Genomic DNA, 19,590 nt, shown 5'->3' with positions numbered 1-19,590 from the left:
GGCCGGTGTCAACGGTGGTCCGGTATTGCAAGTTGAGAGTGGGGCGTCAACGTCGGGCTGTCGGCCCATGTAGCTGGTGCCGATATGACGCTGTCGGTTGAACGTTGGATCTGCAAGCCGTGTATCTGTTGTAAGACATAATTCCCGAGTTGAATTGAAGATAGATATATCCGTGGCATACGCACGGAGTATACAATTCATCTTCAACCCGCATTGTATTGAAGCTCCTCATGACCAGTTGGCAGCGCGCCTGGCCAGTTTGACGCGCGCACGGACCAAGGTCCAAGTCAACAAAGGAGCGTTAGTGGTCCAATCGCCTGGAAAGAACCGCCGTGCCCCTGTTTACCCCCTGGAACATTGGCGGTGAACAATTTTGACTCCCGCCCTCGCTCCAGAAGTCAACATTCCCTTCCCCATAAACTACACCACGTCCTGCCTCTCCCAACCCACTTCCTCTCCCCCATCTCGAAGCTAAGGCTCCTTCAGCTCTCGACGTCTTTGGCCCATTTCTTTCCTACTCCTCCAACCCCGTCCCACCACATCCGTCAACATGCGTGAGATTGTGAGTCCTCCCCGCAGTGCTGCTGTTACCGCCGCGTTGAGCTTGTGCCCCTGATTCTACCCCGCTAGGCGGCAGCTCGTGCAACGCCCGGTAGCTGCAGCTTCATCATGATCACCAACTAACGAGACTTTTCAAATAGGTTCACCTCCAGACCGGTCAGTGCGTAAGTATCGCGTCGTCTCTTTTGCTGGCAGGATGCTCATAACCCGCAGGGTAACCAAATCGGTGCTGCTTTCTGGCAGACCATCTCTGGCGAGCATGGCCTCGACAGCAATGGTGTTTACAACGGTACCTCCGAGCTCCAGCTCGAGCGCATGAGCGTCTACTTCAACGAGGTATGTTGCCCGAAGCCTATACCAAATCTAGCTGACATCTGTAGGCCTCTGGCAACAAGTACGTCCCCCGCGCCGTCCTCGTCGATCTTGAGCCCGGTACCATGGACGCCGTTCGTGCTGGTCCCTTCGGTCAGCTCTTCCGTCCCGACAACTTCGTCTTCGGTCAGTCCGGTGCTGGCAACAACTGGGCCAAGGGTCATTACACTGAGGGTGCCGAGCTCGTCGACCAGGTCCTCGATGTCGTCCGCCGCGAGGCTGAGGGCTGCGACTGCCTTCAGGGCTTCCAGATCACCCACTCCCTGGGTGGTGGTACCGGTGCCGGTATGGGTACTTTGCTCATCTCCAAGATTCGCGAGGAGTTCCCCGACCGAATGATGGCCACATTCTCCGTCGTTCCCTCTCCCAAGGTCTCAGACACCGTCGTCGAGCCTTATAACGCCACCCTCTCAGTCCACCAGCTGGTCGAGAACTCTGATGAGACCTTCTGCATTGACAACGAGGCTCTCTACGACATTTGCATGCGCACCCTTAAGCTGTCCAACCCCTCGTACGGCGATCTCAACTACCTCGTCTCCGCCGTCATGTCCGGCGTCACCACCTGCCTTCGATTCCCCGGCCAGCTGAACTCTGACCTCCGAAAGCTCGCCGTCAACATGGTTCCCTTCCCCCGTCTGCACTTCTTCATGGTCGGCTTCGCTCCCCTGACCAGCCGCGGCGCCCACTCTTTCCGCGCTGTCAGCGTTCCCGAGCTTACCCAGCAGATGTTCGACCCCAAGAACATGATGGCTGCTTCTGACTTCCGCAACGGTCGCTACCTGACCTGCTCTGCCATCTTGTAAGTTTTGTTCTCTCCATGCCGAGCAATCCCTAACATTTCACAGCCGTGGCCGTGTCGCCATGAAGGAGGTCGAGGACCAGATGCGCAACGTCCAGAACAAGAACTCGTCCTACTTCGTCGAGTGGATCCCCAACAACATCCAGACTGCTCTCTGCGCCATCCCCCCGCGTGGCCTTACCATGTCCTCCACCTTTATCGGAAACTCCACCTCCATCCAGGAGCTCTTCAAGCGTATCGGCGAGCAGTTCACTGCCATGTTCCGACGCAAGGCTTTCCTTCACTGGTACACTGGTGAGGGTATGGACGAGATGGAGTTCACTGAGGCTGAGTCTAACATGAACGATCTCGTCTCTGAATACCAGCAGTACCAGGATGCTGGTATTGATGAGGAGGAGGAGGAGTACGAGGAGGAGCTTCCTGAGGGCGAGGAGTAAAACAGTCCGACTGATCCAATGACATAGCCGGCGTGCACTTCTTTTCGGTGTAGTGTTGTAATTCAGGGGTTAAGATATCCTCAATGGCAGTACCAATGTACTGGCCGATAAATTCAGAGTACCATTGTACCAATCATTTTAAGAATCAATCTCCAAGCGCCTGATGTGACTGAAGTTATTGTGCTTGATGCTGGAGGTGACTGACAGGCACAGCTCCATTGAAGCTGACCTCTGCCAACACGTGATTGGATGACTAAGCGAAAAAGTTGAGCCCATTGCAGGTCACCTTGTTCATACAACCACATCGCAGCACACGACAGCCATTACGACACCAATGGCTGCCATGTTTGCTCCCAGCCGGGGGAGGCAATTGGGCCATGCCATTGCCTCCAACCCCGTCACTCTCCCCGGGTTTCTCGTACCGGCATGGCAGGCCACGACCCCCAGGATGGCGCCTCGGGCGACCGCCCTCTTCTCGACGACCTCGAAACGACCCTCCAAGCTCGGCCGGACACCCCTCTCGATTCCTCCCGGCGTGGAGCTGACGGTTGGCGAGCCGTTTGCGCACAAGGACCTGACGACGTACAAGCGGGTGTTTAAGAAGACTATCAGTGTCAAGGGACCGCTGGGTGCGTTTTACTTGAGGGATTGGAGGCTGCGGGTGCTGACTGGGCGTAGGAGAGCTGAACCTCGAAGTTCCTGAGTTTGTGACTCTTGATCAGGATACTGAGAACCGCATGGTTTCTCTTGGCGTTCAAGACTCGGATGTGAAGCAGCAGAAGGAGATGTGGGGTATGTATATTCAACCCCTCAGACGAGCACGACTGACAGCGCAGGCACATCGTGGGCATACCTCAAGAACTACATCATGGGCGTTTCCGAAGGCCACACGGCTATTCTCCGTCTCGTGGGTGTCGGTTACCGAGCGTCGGTCGAGGAGCGCGGAGCCAAGGAGGAGTTCCCCGGACAGCGGTTCCTGTGCCTCAAGCTGGGCTTCACGCACCCGGTCGAGGAGGGCATCCCCAAGGGGGTGACCGTCACGACGCCGGCGCCCACACGTATCCTCATTGAGGGTATTGACCGTGAGGTGCTCATGTCGTTTGCCGGGCGGGTGCGCAAGTGGCGGCCCCCGGAGCCGTACAAGGGCAAGGGCGTCTTCATCAACGACCAGACCATCAAGCTGAAGCAAAAGAAGATCAAATAGAGGATGTCGCCGACCTTTTGGTGGCCGGTTGGACGCAGACGCAGCTGGCGTGTGTATTCTAGTCTCGTGTACAACGTGTACTATCTTAGGGCATATACAAAAACTACTTTTTTCTCGCTCGACTCTACTACTGCTTTGCGCTCAGAACCTCCTGGACTACTTGGAGAACCTTGTCGTGCACAGCAGCAGGGGCGGCAATGACGCCCTTGTTGTTGGCCAGAGTCCGTCCGACGCCAAAGTCGAGACGCTTGCCGTGGATGTCTGTCACCTGGCCACCAGCCTCGCGGACGATGAGGTCGCCGGCGGCGTGGTCCCAGATCTTTTCTTGGTAGGTGGCCTTGACGGGCAGACGGAGGTAAATATCACCAGCGCCGCGGGCGATGGATCCGTACTTGGCCTGGCTGTCCATACGGACGCTGGGCTCGGTGATGCCGAGCTTCTGAGAGATGAGAGCCTGGTCGTCGTGCGCAGAGTGGCCAGCCTCGACACTCTCGCAGAAAGTGGCCTTGGAGAGGTCATCGAGGCTTCGCATGGAAATGGACTTCTCGGGCGCAAGAGCACCGGCGGTCAGAGGGCGGCTGTTTGCGCCGTGGCCCTGAACAGCAGAGAAGACGACACCGCGACCCTCGTCGGTGGCATTGGAACCAATGTCGCTGGTCAGACGAGCAGAGTCGTCGACAGGAAGGTTAGGGCAGCCGAGAACGCCAACCTTGACGTCGCCGTCGACCATGAGTCCCAAGCAAACAGCGTACTGCCCACCACGGAGGAAACCCTTGGTGCCATCAATGGGGTCGATGGCCCAGATGCGACCAGAAGCACCTCCCTTGCTGTTTCCTCGGTCGATGAGCTCGAGCATGTCGTCGACGTCCTTGATGGGGCCTCCGAGCTTGGCCTCTGCCTCTTCGTCATCGAGCTTTGTATCCTTGACGAGATCCCAGATGGTCTGCTTCAGGTTGGCGTCCTCGCGCAGCTGAGCAGCCTCCTCCTCGGCGACGATGGCGTCATCGGGAAAGTTGTGGCGGAGAGCAGCAATGATGAGGGCTTGGGCGCCAAAGTCGCCAATGGTGACGGGGGACTTGTCATTCTTGTCGACGGTGCCCTTGGCCTTTTCGTGAAAGACTCTCTTGGTGAGGATGGTAGCCCGCTGGACGGCCAGCTGAGCAATCTGAAGCTCGGAAGCGTACGCGGGGGCAGCCATTGTAGTAAAAGGTCTGTAGGAGAGGTGCGAGGAGAGAAGGCGGAGGCGGGGGAGGATGGAGGGCGAAAGTAAGATGGCCAGGATGACGACCAGGAGGGAGAGGAAGAGTCTTAAACGGTTCGAGACCCTGTACATTCGCGAGAAACAGCAGCAGCGTGGGATGGAGGGATGGCGTCTTAGCGGGTCGTCGGCGGGCCGTCGGCTGGTTGGCTTTCGAGAGTCAGCGGGATGTGGATGGATGTGGATGTGGACGTGGATGTGCGAGGGTCAAGTGGGATGGAGTTGACGTGACGTGGGAGAGTGTTTCGGGATGGTTCTGGATTGCGCAATCGCATGTGGCATGTTTATTGCAAATACAGCTGATTTGGTACCAACACTATATGATGATCCTTGAATAAATGAGTACATAGCATTGTAATATTTACAATTCAATATCCAATTAATACAGTCATTTCTTGATAACTTCAATAATACCCCGCCATCCTCCGATATCGATGAGGGGCATCTCATTGCACTAACAATTTCTGCATCCCTCACCACGGAGCCATCCGATTGGCCGACATTTCAAGCATCAAACTCCATCCCAGCCTCACCCAACACCATCAATTCTCCGACAATTTCCAATCTACAATTGACAACACACCAAACCCGCTGCAATGGCATCTTCACCCTCCAACCTCCGCGCCCTGTACCGGTCCATCCTCCGAGAGCTCCCTCCCCGACCGATCCTCGCTTCTCCCCGCTCACCGCTGCACACCCGCCTCCGCGACACTTTTGCTACTTCATCGCCGACGTCGCAGGAGGCTAGAGCTCATGCTGCTGCTCAAGCTGTAGCCTACCTCCGCTCGCAGCGACAATATGCCACTCTCCTGGAGCGATACAACCCGGGCATGGGAATGGATGAGGAGGAGCGTGTGCGATTGACGGCCCGGAGGGTTGGCATGGATTTGCCTATCGAGTACGCCAACAAGAAGTAATTGCGATGAAACAAATCGAGAGTTTATCGATACACGCACACAATTGGGATAAATGCACGATTGAACATACTACATCGACAAACTCTAGCCGAAACACAACCTCTTCAACTCCAAGAATCATGAACCGGAAGACGGGCACCGAGCCCATGTACGATCAAGTGTGTGGAACAATGTACGAACGAATGGAACGAGTGGAAAGAGGATACCCAATCACGAACCGACATCATCATCATATCTCATTCCATGCCATCAGATCAACAATTATATACAAAATAGAATCCAATGCTCAGCCTTTGGCCATAGGGGTATCAACATCTTATCTTCACTTCTAGACTCCTCCCACACCTCCGTCTTCAAGCGACTCGTCCCATCCGCCCATCTGCAGCAGCCATTCTCCCAGCCGCTCCTTGACGAGCGTAATATTCTCCCCCAGTGCACTCCTCCACTGGTCTTGCACCACTCGGACCTTTTCCTTGAGGTCCTCGGTAAGCCGTCGTTCTTCTGACTGTCGCATGTGCTGTGCGCGCGCGTCACGGTCCGCCTTTGGAATTGGGTTTCCGTTCTCATCTTGGGTCTGAGTCTCCAGCACCTTGCCCTTGGCATGTACCACTGCTTCCTTGACCTCGTGCAGCAGACACAGCAGGTTGGTATGTGATTCGATAAACTGATACGTGCTCTTCTCGGCGTGAAGTATCAGACTGAACAGGTACTGCATAGGATGCTCGTGATACGACGGGTTCTCTTCGAACTCGGCAGCTGGGATCTGGATATTGAAGCCTTCCAGATCCACCGGGATGTTGTCCAGCAGTTCGCAGAGCGGAGGTGCAATGTCCCAGAACGCCGACAGCTGCAGTGCGACTCCACGTTCCACAGCCTTTTCAACGACACCTCGGAAATCTCGCGCCCTTTCCAGAACCTCATGAGCATACGCATACTCGCGCTTGGCTGCATCTTCTGCGAAAAAGGCCTCTGCTGACTTGAGCTTCTCGGTATTGCCCGAAAGTCGGTAAGGGGTCAGTACGACACCGCAGTATCGGCTGTTGCGATCGGAAAGCAGATCGTAGATGGCTCGATGGAGGCCTTCGCGCGCCTCGAAGATCCATTTGAGCAGAGTCAGCTTTTCCAGCAACTCTGGTCTGTCATCACCCTCCTCTTGTGGCATGTCGGCATCGATTTGTCCATTGTCAATCAAGTGACGAGCCAGATCATCAAACAGCTCTGTAGCACGCGAGATGCGCCCCATCAGCAACTCATTCAGGGGTAGCACCACCTGGTTTTGGAATTGCTCGTATTCTGACTTTTCGAGCTCCTTCTTCTTGGAAATCTCGCCCGTTTGCGTATCCGATTCAATGACAGCTGCGTCCGCGTAGCTCAGACTGCCAGAGTTGATCTCATTCTGTAGGTTGGTCCTCAAAGCCTGGCGACGCTCAGATGCCGCTTGGGTAAACTGCTCGCGGCGCTGGGTACTCTCAGTCTCGAACTTTTCCTTTGTCTTGGTCACTTCATCCAACTCGCTCAATGCTCGCACGGCAGTTCGGATTGAGGTCAGTTCAGGATGGTTATTGTTGACGGCCGGATGGTGCCTCGGGTAAGGGGGCGGCATCGTGACGAGGCGGGAAACATCTAGGTGCTCTCGGTTGACCGTTGAACACGGACTCGAACCCAGGTTAGACGTTGATGTGGAAAAGGCACTGGGCTGCGGGGTTAAGCTGGCCTCTGACTGATCATGCCAACCCGTCTTCTCAGGTGGGTATTCGGACGACGAGCCTTGATCTTCGTGGACCGCTGGGGGCTGATCCTCCTCGACCCATTGCGTCTTTGTCACACCCATGTACTTGGATTCTCGCTTGGATCGTTCGAGGTGAGACGGGTTACCTTGAGAATCTGTCTCCCACCAACGGCTCGGGGGTCGTCCTCGAGAGCTGCCGTTCTCATAGTTTTCGCTCACGCTCATACTAAGAATCGGGGATAGAGAGGGCATGTAGTTGGTAGCCCAGTTGATGTTAGACGGGTTGTTTCCATTCGGAGATATGGGGACATTGGCTGAGCCAGGAGCTGACTGAGAGCTCTCCCCTGAAAAGCAGAGCTGGCAGATCCTCGACGAGAACGTGTCGGCTCAGAAAATCCAGGCGTCAACCCATCTTGCGAAGTACCTGACGTTCGTCTTTCTGTCGCCATAGGTCGGAATAAGTCTCGGGTCAAGTCAAAAATCTCCGAGCCCATAGCACCAATGGCAGTCGAATATCGCTCTCGTCGGATCCTCGACTCATTGACAATAAAGTCTGCGAAAAGGCGCACCCTGTCTGCATCTGTGGCGGCTCTCGACTCCTTGGCTGCGAATTCTCGGAAACGCTCAATTGTGTCAGTCGCAAACTGGTCGGCAGTCTGCGTTACAGCTAGGTGCTTTGGAACCGCACGGCCAGCTGATGGCGGCCGGGACGATTCCCGTACTCTCGAAACTGACGCAGCAGATCCAGATCGAGGAGGCGGAGTAGGGAGAGCCTTGGGCGCAACCGCTTTCGAGCTGGCATACTGCGCTTGCTTAGCAGCGTTAGGGGAGAACGGGGGAGTTTCTGCTTCTACTTGAGGTAGCTTTCCCGACCCCAGAGCCCTGGGTGTTGAATCCCGAGAATCTTGCCCAAACGCATCGGTCAAAGGTGTTGACTTGCTAAGTGTCGACCGAGCAAGATCGCTCGAGCTAGGTACCACGATATCCGCCATAGATTCTGGTCGAATCCGCTCATCAACGGAACCCCTAGTGCTGTGTCGGTTTCGACTTTCGTTTCGTCTCTGCAGGATCGTCTTGTCGTGGCGCACTGCTTTTTGCCGGTTCAAACTAATGAGACTAGACGAGGACGCCACAGATTCTAGCTGCGGATTGGGGTTCACCGATGTATTCAAAGTCAAGGCGGGTGAGCGTCCCCGGCCTGGCGCATTTGGCTGGTCGCTGTCAACCCAATCTGCTGGTGTCGGGGGGACAGGACCGAGGTTCGTCACGCCGGCTGGGGGTCGGCGCCTTGTCGGAGGAGATATGATGGGGACAACATTTCTATCCATACTCTGAACACTTTGCGACCTCCCAGATGCCGGAGGAGGTCCAGGAGGTGGTGGCGGGAGAGGCATGCCTGGTTCCCATCTTGTCTGGGAGGCCGAACGTGAACGAGCCGACGTCGGCGTCTCAATAGCACCAGCTGAAACAGCCCTTCGAGCTGCCGGTGGACCGTGGGGAAAGCCAGCCGCTGCCTCGGGATTTTGCTGATTAAAGGAAGGTTGTATTATCATGCTCTGTCGATGGTTATGAGCCATATGTGTTTGAGGAGGACTAGATGCTTGCTCGACATCTCTTCGCCGTGCCAATGTGGGTATACCGAAACGGCGTTCGCGCGAGTTGCCGCGACCACCTGGAGGAGGAGGAAACGATGGGTTGGCTATTTGTGGTTCGGGAGAAGGTCGATGCATTGCGGTATTGATCCTCGGCGGCGGTGTCGAAGCAGGGGTGGAATCATATACACTCATCGGACGCTGCTGCTGACTCCTGGGGGGGCTATATGGTGGGGGAGGGAGTGGTCCAACTAGATGGTGTTAGACAAGACGGACAGTAGAGCGGCAGACTTGCCTTGGGCTTCGCCTGCAAATTGAACTGGACGCTCGGCGACGGCAGCTTGTGAAGGACCCCATTCCTGAGGGTTGTAAGGCTGAATGGTGCTACTGCCGGGCGTCTGGGCAGACTGAAGGTGACTGGAGCTCATGGACACTGCGGATATGGGCGAATGCAGGGAGCTGTTGAAGACACCGAGTGTGGTGGTCAAGGGATGAAGGCCGTGACGGAGTCGCGCCGGATCGGGAGAAGTCATGATGAAGGCTGGGAGAGCAGGCGACTATGGTTTTACTCGACTGTCGACAGTCCAGATCCCTGGCGGCGACTGTGACGACTGCGTATCAGCGCACTGCTTTTGCTAGCTGGCTGGCTTGCGTGGGGTGCTGGATCCGCGGGGTGGCGGTTGGTGAGCCTGGGCGCGTGCAAGTGAGTCGATGCTCAGGTGAGAGAAGCGACAAAGTCGGCAGTCGAGAGATCGATTCAGAGGCCAAGACAAGGAACAGGCTGTGGTTTGACTTGATCGACCTGCAGAGCTGAACCAACGGCTGGATGGTTTGGGGTCAATTCAACAGATCTTTCACCAATCCATCTACCGGGCCGTGGTGAGGACGATAGCGCGTCCTCTGCTGCATTCGACAACTGAGACCAAGGTGTGATTGAAAGAGATGGATGTAAGAAGAGAGAGGTTGGGAACTTTTTGGGAGGAGGGGCTCTGCGATGGATGGCTACTACTGTAACTGACCCCTGCGCTGCGACAAGCAAGGCCTGAGGTGCCTGCCTGCGGGATAAGTGTGTGTGGACGTTCGATGGCAACACCTCCCTTTGGCGTTAGAGGAGCCAAGACTTGCAAGGGAAATGCATAAGTCCTCCGTAGTCTGGTTATTGCCGAATCCCTCGTGCTGGGGTCCGTTGGCTTGCTGAACGGGACCGAAACGGAGAGCTGGGGTGGGATGTCACCGAGCGGGACAGAGTGAATCCAGCCGAGGAGTGATGACTGATGGAGGATCAAGTGGACAAGATCTACAGGAGACTGGCCCTTTGAGTCAAGCATCGAGGTTGGATACGAGCTAGATAACTACGCAGCGGTGTTGTAAGTGCGGACAATCTCACTGCATCCTGACCGTTGCGCATGAAATTGCCCCAAGACACTATAATCCCTACAACATGGTATACCCGGAATGTCTGCTACAGCCAAGGACGGCTTCATTCCTGTAACTAACTCTCAGGCTGCAAGGACTCTTCTTGAGCATGCCACGTACAGTACATTACAATTCACGGCACCGAGAGAGAATCAGTCTGTCCAGAATCTCACCCCGCTGAAGACAGGACCCGGGATCGATTGGGCAGACGCAGGTCCACGGCTGTTCTATTCATAGACTTTCCCCAGGGCCTCGATTGGTCGGACCGGTTGACTATGCGGGCGAGTGTGGGTGTGGGCGCTTAATGGCGTCCCTCTCTGCCTGTCAAGTCTTTGATCCAGACCCATGACCAGGACGAAGCGGTTCGCCCTTGGTGCCCCGATTTGCATGGACATGGACATGGACATGCAGGGTTTGACTTGATGGGCTGATGTCTAGTGTATCCCGAGTCCGGCGTCTGCTCTGTTGAGGTGATATCCATTACCTCGGAGCCAAGGCGTGCTATGGGTGTGGAAAGACGGTCAACAGCCTCAATTCCGATCATCAGCTCCAGGGTGGTTGATGGCCTTCAATCCAACTCCATCATGGCGTCCATGAATCGCCATGACATGCAACGGCTGGCGAGCTGGTGATGTATCCCGCAGCAAGCCCTGAGCGGTTCGAAACGGTCAAAGCGGCAGATCGACGGCTCGTGCATTGTTATTGTCTTGAATGAAGCAGCTGACCGCTGTGTTGTTTCCGATTCTCCGCGTGCTCTGAGGTGTTGAGTACCAAGGCCAGCAGGTAGGTCGATAGCTACCTAGCATGACTTGACAAGGTCTTCACACCTTCTGGCCACCATATCTGGCCTCTCTAGCATGGACATGATGAACCATGCATCATGACTTCAAGATCAAGGTAGAAAGACTGTCTCTAGTCAGGCGCTTGTCGCGTCTCCTTTAGATGCACATGTGGCCAACCAACTGCGCGTCCGCGGCACGTAGCCCTGACATGAAAAGCGGCAGACAGATTGTTAAGGTCCGTCCTTCATTTCCCACGTACATCTGCATCATCTCGGCAACTGACTCCATCACGGCACGCCTGCTGTATTTGAAGCAGCAGCTGCATCTTCTCGAAGCAATTTCCTTGACTCGTGAACCATCTGACAACCCTCAACGGGCATCAATGAGGCCAGAACGAGAAGGTCTTGGCAATTGAAAACATCAGAGAGCCACCACCACAGCTGTCGACTCAATTCTTCACCACTCTCCGGTCGTGCCGATTCAAGATGGAAAAGTCGAATTGCCCTGTCGAGGCTGAACGAGGCTGGTTCGTGGAAATGAGCCCCACTCAAGCTAAGGTGGGGGCACAAGGCTCAAGCAAAATTCTAGAGGGTTCTCCGCCAACTCTTTCTTAACCATCAACTCTTCACCTCGACTTTTCCTCCTTCTTTCTCTTCTTCCTCCTTCATCACCACACGAATCATCTTCTACCAAATTGTAAGTATAGCAGACGTTTCTTTTTCTTTGCTTCGCATCTCGTGATGAGATACCAGCTGGCACCAGTCATAGAGCGACTTGTACTCCCTTTCATTGATGACCAACATGCTGTGGTCCAAGACCATTTCTGATCTTTGCGATTCTCCTCTCTTGCTTGCTCAACCTCAATCTGTTCCAAGCTAACCGGCAAGATTCTATAGTAACGCGCTCGACGACTTCACAATGGTTCTGCACAACCCCAACAACTGGCATTGGGTCAACAAGGACGTGTCGGCGTGGGCCAAGGACTGGTTTAACGAGAACCTGTCCAAGGTCGAGGCCGAGGATGGCGACGTCAAGGCCAAGGTGGACAAGGTGCAGAGCATGGACGGAGACGTCGATGTCAGCCAACGCAAGGGCAAGGTGATTACCATCTTTGACGTCAAGCTGGTGCTGCAATATTCTGGTAAGGCACGTGCATGTTGGTGATCTGCAAGTTACTGACCATCAGGCTCTGCTCCCGGTGAGGACGATGTCTCTGGCACCATCACTGTGCCCGAGGTCGCCCATGACACGGAAGAAGACGAGTACGTGGTACGTAACCTCCCCTGCTCCTACGTCTTCCGTGGTCCGTAGAATAAAGCCGCTAAGCCCCTCGTAGTTTGACGTAGACATCTTTGCCGACTCCAAGGAGAAGCAGCCCGTGAAGGACCTTGTTCGCTCCAAGATTGTACCCCAGCTGCGACAGGAGTTCCAGAAGCTTGCCGGCGCCCTCATCGCCGAGCATGGCAAGGATATCCAGCACGCCCCTGGCTCCAACCCCTCGAGCGGTTTCTCGACCCCCAAAGTCCACCCCCAGACCTCCTCCACCTCCAAGCCCGCTGCGGCCTCCGAGGCTGTAAAGACCAGTGGCACCGTGAACACGACGACCGTGACCGATAACGAAGAGTTCCGCACCACGGCCGAGGAGCTGTACCAGACCTTTGTCGATCCTCAACGAATTGCTGCCTTTACCCGATCTCCCCCCAAGGTCTTTGAGGGTGCCAAGGTCGGCGGAAAGTTTGAGCTGTTTGATGGCAACGTGTCTGGCGAATACCTCGAACTCGAGTCCCCCAAGAAGATCACCCAGAGCTGGCGTCTCAACCAGTGGCCCGCCGGCCACCACTCGAAGCTGCACATCGAGTTTGACCAGAACGACGTCGACCACGTTACCGTCATGCGTGTTACCTGGGAGGGCGTGCCCATCGGCCAGGAGGACGTGACCAAGCGCAACTGGCTCGAGTACTATGTCAAGAGCATTAAGCAGACTTTTGGGTAAGTCTCTGATCCAACGCAGCGCTGCCATGGAAGCTAACCATCCAGATTCGGCACCATTTTGTAAATAACGGGAATGGAGTGTGGAGTCCGGTCATGGGCGGTAGATTGAATGCGCTCTCTAGATGAGGGTAGTGACGGGGGTAAATAGTCGCTACCGTGGCGGCGGAGGGCAAACGTCGTCTTGGGTGGTCTACGCAAGAGACCTAGAAGCGTGTGGTTACGATATCATGAGCGACGTGAATGAATTAATGCATATCTACCTGTGCCGTCGTGGCTGAATGTTCTTGTCCTGTCTGTCTGAGTGCTTCATCAACTAGCCAGCACATTGAGTTGCAGTATGGTATCCGTTTCTGCCTGCTCGCCTTTTGTCGATAACCTAAGTCTCCCGATGCCAGGATCAGCAACCTGGTGCCCCGTGGCTAAGCCTGCTGATTTGTCTGATAGATTCATCGCATTGGTCTGAGCAAGGTATACATGCTGTCCCATCCAGGATGTAAGAGTAGGCGGCCCGAGCCATATGCGGAATGCTCCAGTCAGGACAGCAAATAGGCCAAGTATGATAAAGATGGCCGCGGCAAAGACGTAGCATCCCGTATTCTTCTCTGCACGCCATCCGACGTAGAATGGATACTGGGCATGCGGATACTCTTTAGCCATCTCAGTTGTGTCCTCTGACCCAAACGGTTCCTCGCCCGTGTCGATATGCCAATGCCGTGGCCGTAAGGACTGATACGACGACATGACGCCTCGTACGATACCACTGACACTTTTGACTAGTGATGTATCCGGGCTATTCACTAGGGCCTCTATCCAGGCGCTGTAGTACGGCAGAATACCCTCTGCGTCGAGTGACTTTTCAAGATCCTCCTTGCTGACAGAACCCGTCTTCGAGAGTGTGTCCACAATGCTGTCATTGCTCGCTGACAAGACGCGAAAATTGGGGCTATCCACGCTCGTGAGACGAGAACAGTCTGTACCCCTGACGTATCTGTCGACCTGAGCCACGGCGTAGTGCATCTTGTACGTTACACGCTGCACGACGGGTTCGCGGAAAGTGTCAGATGAGTGGTTCCGTCGCGCCCACTGGACCTGGAGATTCCCCGGCTCGACAACTTTGTATTCCAGAATAGCCCTTTGCGGCGGATCAAACAAGTCCTCTGTCGATGTCTTGATTCGTTGCCATCCGTTGGTGTTTTGTGTGATGAAAAAGTCACCCTCTTCCTCCGTCATTTTGGCCACCATGACCATCTCGCGTGTCAAGAGATATCCACTGTCATCGGGGTAAAAGATGTAACCGGATTTCGAGCTGGAGCAAGACGCCCGCCCAGTCATGATGATGCTTTGAGGCGGTTTCACATAAGTCTCATATTGATGTAGAAACGCTCGATTGATCCCTGCGCCTCGCGGAAAGTCGCTGATCCAGGGATTGAGGTCGTTGTCCAATGTTTCGTCGGCATTGCCCCCCTCCATAGATAGACGAGGTTTTTTGAACCTGACGGTTTCCTTGTCAAGGTTCTCGTACATGAAGACATCGGGGCTGACAATGACGAATTTGTAGGCGATAGAGGCAAAGATTCCCATGATCATAAGAAGATATCGTAGCGTGAGAAAGTATGGGAATCCTCTGAGGCCGTATCGGACTGGTGCTCGTGGCTGCGAATTGAGATATCGTGCATAGTCGAGTCCGGTGCCCTGCTGAGATTGCCGACTGCACCATGAGTCAAAGAAATGGATATACGTCTCTCCGAATCCAAAGGAGAGCAATCCAAAGGCGACACCAATGATGGCGATCCAGACTTGCATGCTCAAGTCGTAGCCGATGCTGAAGCGAACCTGACCCGCAGGTCGTGAGTATCCGATTTCTCCATCCTTTTTAATATCAGCAACAGCGTTAATTCCGACAAGAATCAAGACGATGCCACCGATGAATAGGGCGGAGAGAGAAAGAATGCCCACGGTCTGGAGCCGCTGGAGGAAACTCGGTTGAGGCATTGCGACATCACATGACCGGCTTCGTTCAAAACTGACAGTGAACACTCGAAGAGTGGACTCAATCCACGGCTAAGAAGGGTATTTATTCTTTTACAGCTTTCAACTTATTTACCTGAAACGAATCAGATGATCAGACATTGGACCGGCCTTTGGCACAGCCGCGCGCGTAGGATCCTTGGCGTGCAGGAAATAGCTAAGGACCAACAGCCAACAAGGATCATGCAGAGAAGGATGAAGGAGGATGAACATGTTGAGCAAAGTTAGATCCAACGCCTAAGAGCAGTTAATTCTATAATACATCTCATGAACATCATCGCCGGCGACGCCTCTCGACGTTGAGGTCGTCAGAACTCTGACCAAACGCATAGTCTGCCACAAATACGTCAACCAAATTGTCCCAGAATCCCATGTCATAGAGATTCTCGACATGACCGAGACCCCAGACTCTCTCCCAAGGTCCTTCTCCAGGAATCGGGGCGTCGTCCTTCGGAGGTCGTCCGTCTTGCGTGGTGATGAGGATCTGTTCCGTCTCGACGGGCCAGCGAGTATAGCGAGGTTCGACACGTTCATTCTTTCGTCGGTTGGCTGGCATAGAGCGGCGGAATGCGTAACCATCCTGCATGTCCTCCTTCCACTCTGACCACTTGAGTGTCTCGTTTGTGGTGGTGCCGCTCCAGATGAGGTAGATCGTGTAGAGAAGAAGACCCCAGACGAGAGGAGCCGTGAGGATGGCGAGGAGGGCCGTGGCTCCCATGTTGACATTGTCTTGGATCGCCCATCCCCAAGCAGCCACGTACTCTGTCCAGTCCATGCTTTTGGGCTTCCACCAAGACCAGTGAGGGCTCCATCTGGGTATTCTCGCTGTGATGATTGATAACCCAAGAACGCCACCGTATGTGCATAGAAGGGCAGTGGAGGCGAGTAAGAGCACAAAGTAGTGCTGGTTCCCATAGCCGACGCATGAGTTGATGAAGACGCAGTGGTGATCAGCTTTGGCTACGCAACGCTTGCAGAGGTTGCAGTGCTTGGATCGAGCAGGCTTGAGAAGCTTGCAGGTCCGACAGACGTGTCCAGGATGGAAGAGAGTATGGTCGTAGGGGTAAAGAGAGAGGTAGTACTCATGGTTCTCAGGCGTGATGTAGCCAGGGTCGGCGGCGCACGCAAGATAGAGAAACAGGTAAGGGAGGAAGACAGTGATGGCGACAGTAAACTTGGAAAAAGTTCCAATCTTGGACCAAGCTTCAGGAAGGTACATGTACTCGCCAATGCTCATGATGAGCAAGAAGAAGATCTACACGCATTAGTTGCCATGCTCCATCCATACAAGCATCGCAAGACTTACCACAACGGTCCAGTGCCTTTCATGCACCATATAGTTACCGAAGCGTGATAAATATTTCGACACCCTCCCTCCAGTGAGGATATTATCCACCCCCAGAACGCCATTGGGGATGTAAACCCATATCACCTTGTATAGAAAGGCTATTGGAGTTCGCCTATAATCGTCAGTCGCAGAATATACGAGGTACCTCTAACACCGACCTTAAAGCAGGTAATCTTCCAAAAAAGGCCACAAAGACCATGAAAGAGATGAAAAGAATCAACAACACGATGGTTTTGAACGAGCCCATGGTTGCTAGATTGACAACAGTAAGATGAAGACGCAAAGATCAAAATGGAAGACCAAAAGTGCCAGCTAAGCGCTTGGCATCAGGCTGCAGGCTGGTCAGAGTCTCATAATGCACAAGCAAAATGTGATAATCAACAAAATGAAAAGATCGAGCACCGTGAATCAGGTCCTACGCTCGTATATATGCAGAACAGTTTGAACAAAGAACAACCAACAAGGAGGCAGCCGGACTGACCGGTGTTGAGGGCATGCCTGTAAGCAGACACAATGCACGGTTAAGTAAATACGCCAGCCACACGTGACCCCGCGAGCCTCATCACACGCGTCTCCCATGCCCTCAGGCCTGAATCCCAACAAAGAACATCACATCAAACCGCAGGCGGTGCGAAAGACGTGATTGGTTGTTCGATGCATTCGGTGTGATGGGTAGAATCCTTCCTTTCAGATGAATTTTTCAACTCAGTCTTATCGCCCCTGACGTCTTGGCGCATTTGAATTCAAAAACGCGTATGCAACGGTTTATGGCAGCGCGAACGAGCCAACCTCACCATGGGCACAACCTACAATGGCGTCAACGGCGCCCAAGGAGGGAATATCTTCAAAGATGTCAAGTTCTGGGTGGCCCAGCGGGTGCCCTTGAGATCTACCTGGATTGACGACATCAAGGTACGTCATTTGATACTGAGTCGCGCAACCGCTAACAGTTCAGCAAAATGGAGGTTTAGTGGTACCTCTAGAGAAGCATGCGGACATGCTAATAGCGGACCACAAGAGGCTGGATGCGCCCCCAGGGTCATATTCATGGAAATTTATCGAGGATTCAGTCCGTAACGGCATTATCCAGATCAAGGACAAATATCGCATCGGACCTGATCCAGATCTCCCAAGACCAGTTGGCGCAAAGCATGGTGCCAAGACCACTCGCACTCCTTTCACCAAGGATGACGATGCAAACCTCGCCAGATGGGTGCTCTCTCAAAGATCTCAGCAGCAGCAAGGAAATGCCATTTACCAGCAATACGAGGCGATTGTAAGTGCCAGGCTTTAGTCGATGAATGAGGCTAACAGCTGTAGAACCCTCGACATACATGGCAATCATGGCGCGACCGGTTTGTCAAGAGGCTTCAACCACGCGGGATGGCAGCACTGGAGAGGTTGGCAGCTGAGGCGCCAGAGGCCGATGTGAGCGAGCCAGCTGCGCCACCTGAACCATCACCGCGCCCTGCTACTGAAAAAAGGCAAGCTGCCAGACAACCTGAACCACAGGCTGCTCGGGTGCCCGCTGAACCTCAAGACGCTAGACGATCTGAACCACAGAGCATTCAGCGGCCCAGACCACAACCTAACACTGTCCCCGAGAGCGCACCAGAGAGATCGCAGAGCCAGACGCGGCCGGCTTCTGCTCTTTCACAAGATGATCATACAAGGCAGATCTTTTACGAAGATCTCAACGACTTCAAGACCACTTCCAAAGCCGACATCAAGGAACGGCTGAACATTAACGGAAGGACCATCGACTTGTTTGACCTGGCAATGGCGGTCGATGCCAGCCAGGTGGATAGCCAGATGTATGACTGGTATCTTGTTGCGGAAAAACTAGGATTTGATGACCCAGACGAGGACACGGCCACCCAGCTGCAAGTATGTTATGACGAGCACCTAAGCGAGTTTGTCGCGGCAATGGCGGCTTTCGAGCTTGAGGACGAAGACAACGTGGAGCCAGAGGCTGAAGGATCCGAAGAAGACCCCTTTGAACAAGATGTGCCCGAACAGGCCAGCTCTCAGTGGCCTGCGAGCTATGTTCCCTCTTCACCTCCTGTTGTCATCGGAAGAAAGCGTTCTGCTGGTCAGCGGCAGCTCTCAGCTGGCCATGGGACAAAGAGGCCGCGTTACGACAAGGACATGGTTATCCCATCAACTCCAGACGCTGACCTGGACGCAGAGTTGCCTGCTGTCGAGAACTCGCCAAGTGCTCGCAAAAGCTCCCAGTGGCGGGGCTATGTCGACGAGAGTGAAGCCTCGCAGCATCTTCCACCTCTCCCCCTTTGCAAGCAGAATCTCAAGACCTTGGCACAGGTCAATCGCCGATAACAGAGCCCCGGCGCCAATCACTTGCCGCCACTCAAGAGTATCGGCAGGGAGAGCTGGATCCCACACCAATCCCCTTTTCTCTCAAACGGCCCCGCGAGCAGAGGGTATCTACTAGCCGACAAGCATCACGAGTTGAGCCTCGAAGGCCAAGCCGCGAAAGTAGTTCGAGAAACGGTGTTCCCAGGCAACCTCCTGAACAGGCCATTTCAACACCAAAGCCGAAACCAATGACCCAGTCAGCCCCCCGACGATCCCTACCCACGTCTTTCACCTCCTCACACTCCACCTCAAGACACACAACTACTGCACCTCCGAGAACTGAAACCGTCTCGAGAACGAACCCATCTCCGAGAACCAACCAATCAGAATCCACCAGTTCCAACCGTCGAGAAATCCAGAAATGGACAACATACTATGAGAACCGCGGATTTCCGCGTGACATCGTTGTAGAAGCCCTAAAGCGAACGACGCTCACTCCTGGAAACCTGGCACTGCAGGTCATGGAGTCTCTCCAGGCTGGCCGCGGGGTACCTTCTCGGCATGAAGGCATCTGGACAGATCGCGACGACGCCGACCTGGCCTTTGTGTCGATGGTTGATTTCTCCCAGTCTCCGACCAACACGAGCGAGGAGATGCAACAGCAGCGTGCTCAAAAGGCCCATAATCGTCTCATCAGAAAACACACATTTCAAAGGTTTGAACTGAGGAAAGCGTTTCTTCGCGCCCAGGCGAACCAAGGTCACTCGAAGGAATAGGGTCTTATACGGTGGCTGCTTTCAACGTAGGGCAATGGATTGTCCTAGCTCAGGAGTACGGTA

General features: G+C 54.4%; 9 protein-coding genes across 9 annotated transcripts; 5 read left to right on the top strand and 4 right to left on the bottom strand.

Moving 5' to 3' along the window:
* Nucleotides 1-550: 550 nt before the first annotated feature.
* MRS44_005959 (uncharacterized protein) lies at nucleotides 551-2,169 on the top strand (the record flags this gene model as incomplete). Its single annotated transcript, XM_046274712.2, has 5 exons — nucleotides 551-562; nucleotides 702-725; nucleotides 775-897; nucleotides 942-1,732; nucleotides 1,779-2,169. The coding sequence occupies 5 exons, from the start codon at nucleotides 551-553 to the stop codon at nucleotides 2,167-2,169; spliced, it is 1,341 nt and encodes a 446-aa protein (XP_046140465.1).
* Nucleotides 2,170-2,512: 343 nt separating this feature from the next.
* MRS44_005958 (mitochondrial 54S ribosomal protein uL6m) lies at nucleotides 2,513-3,373 on the top strand (the record flags this gene model as incomplete). Its single annotated transcript, XM_046274713.2, has 3 exons — nucleotides 2,513-2,798; nucleotides 2,848-2,961; nucleotides 3,006-3,373. 3 exons carry the CDS (start codon nucleotides 2,513-2,515, stop codon nucleotides 3,371-3,373), a joined length of 768 nt encoding a protein of 255 aa, XP_046140466.2.
* Nucleotides 3,374-3,500: 127 nt separating this feature from the next.
* On the bottom strand, nucleotides 3,501-4,571 carry MRS44_005957 (uncharacterized protein; the record flags this gene model as incomplete). Its single annotated transcript, XM_046274714.2, has 1 exon — nucleotides 3,501-4,571. One exon carries the CDS (start codon nucleotides 4,569-4,571, stop codon nucleotides 3,501-3,503), a length of 1,071 nt encoding a protein of 356 aa, XP_046140467.2.
* A 656-nt stretch (nucleotides 4,572-5,227) lies between these two features.
* MRS44_005956 (uncharacterized protein) lies at nucleotides 5,228-5,548 on the top strand (the record flags this gene model as incomplete). Its single annotated transcript, XM_046269543.2, has 1 exon — nucleotides 5,228-5,548. The coding sequence occupies one exon, from the start codon at nucleotides 5,228-5,230 to the stop codon at nucleotides 5,546-5,548; it is 321 nt and encodes a 106-aa protein (XP_046140468.1).
* Nucleotides 5,549-5,876: 328 nt separating this feature from the next.
* On the bottom strand, nucleotides 5,877-9,402 carry MRS44_005955 (uncharacterized protein; the record flags this gene model as incomplete). The annotated part of the gene is made up of 3 exons (XM_065621587.1): nucleotides 5,877-7,621; nucleotides 7,702-9,092; nucleotides 9,146-9,402. The coding sequence occupies 3 exons, from the start codon at nucleotides 9,400-9,402 to the stop codon at nucleotides 5,877-5,879; spliced, it is 3,393 nt and encodes a 1,130-aa protein (XP_065477659.1).
* Nucleotides 9,403-11,985: 2,583 nt separating this feature from the next.
* Nucleotides 11,986-13,060, top strand: MRS44_005954 (uncharacterized protein; the record flags this gene model as incomplete). Its single annotated transcript, XM_046274715.2, has 3 exons — nucleotides 11,986-12,208; nucleotides 12,254-12,336; nucleotides 12,404-13,060. The coding sequence occupies 3 exons, from the start codon at nucleotides 11,986-11,988 to the stop codon at nucleotides 13,058-13,060; spliced, it is 963 nt and encodes a 320-aa protein (XP_046140470.2).
* A 308-nt stretch (nucleotides 13,061-13,368) lies between these two features.
* On the bottom strand, nucleotides 13,369-15,051 carry MRS44_005953 (uncharacterized protein; the record flags this gene model as incomplete). Its single annotated transcript, XM_046271977.2, has 1 exon — nucleotides 13,369-15,051. One exon carries the CDS (start codon nucleotides 15,049-15,051, stop codon nucleotides 13,369-13,371), a length of 1,683 nt encoding a protein of 560 aa, XP_046140471.2.
* Nucleotides 15,052-15,361: 310 nt separating this feature from the next.
* MRS44_005952 (uncharacterized protein) lies at nucleotides 15,362-16,682 on the bottom strand (the record flags this gene model as incomplete). Its single annotated transcript, XM_046283794.2, has 3 exons — nucleotides 15,362-16,342; nucleotides 16,394-16,547; nucleotides 16,594-16,682. 3 exons carry the CDS (start codon nucleotides 16,680-16,682, stop codon nucleotides 15,362-15,364), a joined length of 1,224 nt encoding a protein of 407 aa, XP_046140472.2.
* Nucleotides 16,683-17,230: 548 nt separating this feature from the next.
* Nucleotides 17,231-19,527, top strand: MRS44_005951 (uncharacterized protein; the record flags this gene model as incomplete). Its single annotated transcript, XM_065621586.1, has 4 exons — nucleotides 17,231-17,347; nucleotides 17,391-17,711; nucleotides 17,756-18,757; nucleotides 18,820-19,527. The coding sequence occupies 4 exons, from the start codon at nucleotides 17,231-17,233 to the stop codon at nucleotides 19,525-19,527; spliced, it is 2,148 nt and encodes a 715-aa protein (XP_065477658.1).
* Nucleotides 19,528-19,590: the final 63 nt, after the last annotated feature.

The sequence above is a fragment of the Fusarium solani genome (assembly GCF_023522795.1).
Source record: "Fusarium solani strain SB1 chromosome Unknown bctg00000003_1, whole genome shotgun sequence".
Lineage (NCBI taxonomy): Eukaryota > Fungi > Ascomycota > Sordariomycetes > Hypocreales > Nectriaceae > Fusarium > Fusarium solani.
The sequence above is the reverse complement of the archived record's forward strand: the minus strand, read 5'-3'. Positions and strand labels throughout refer to the sequence as shown.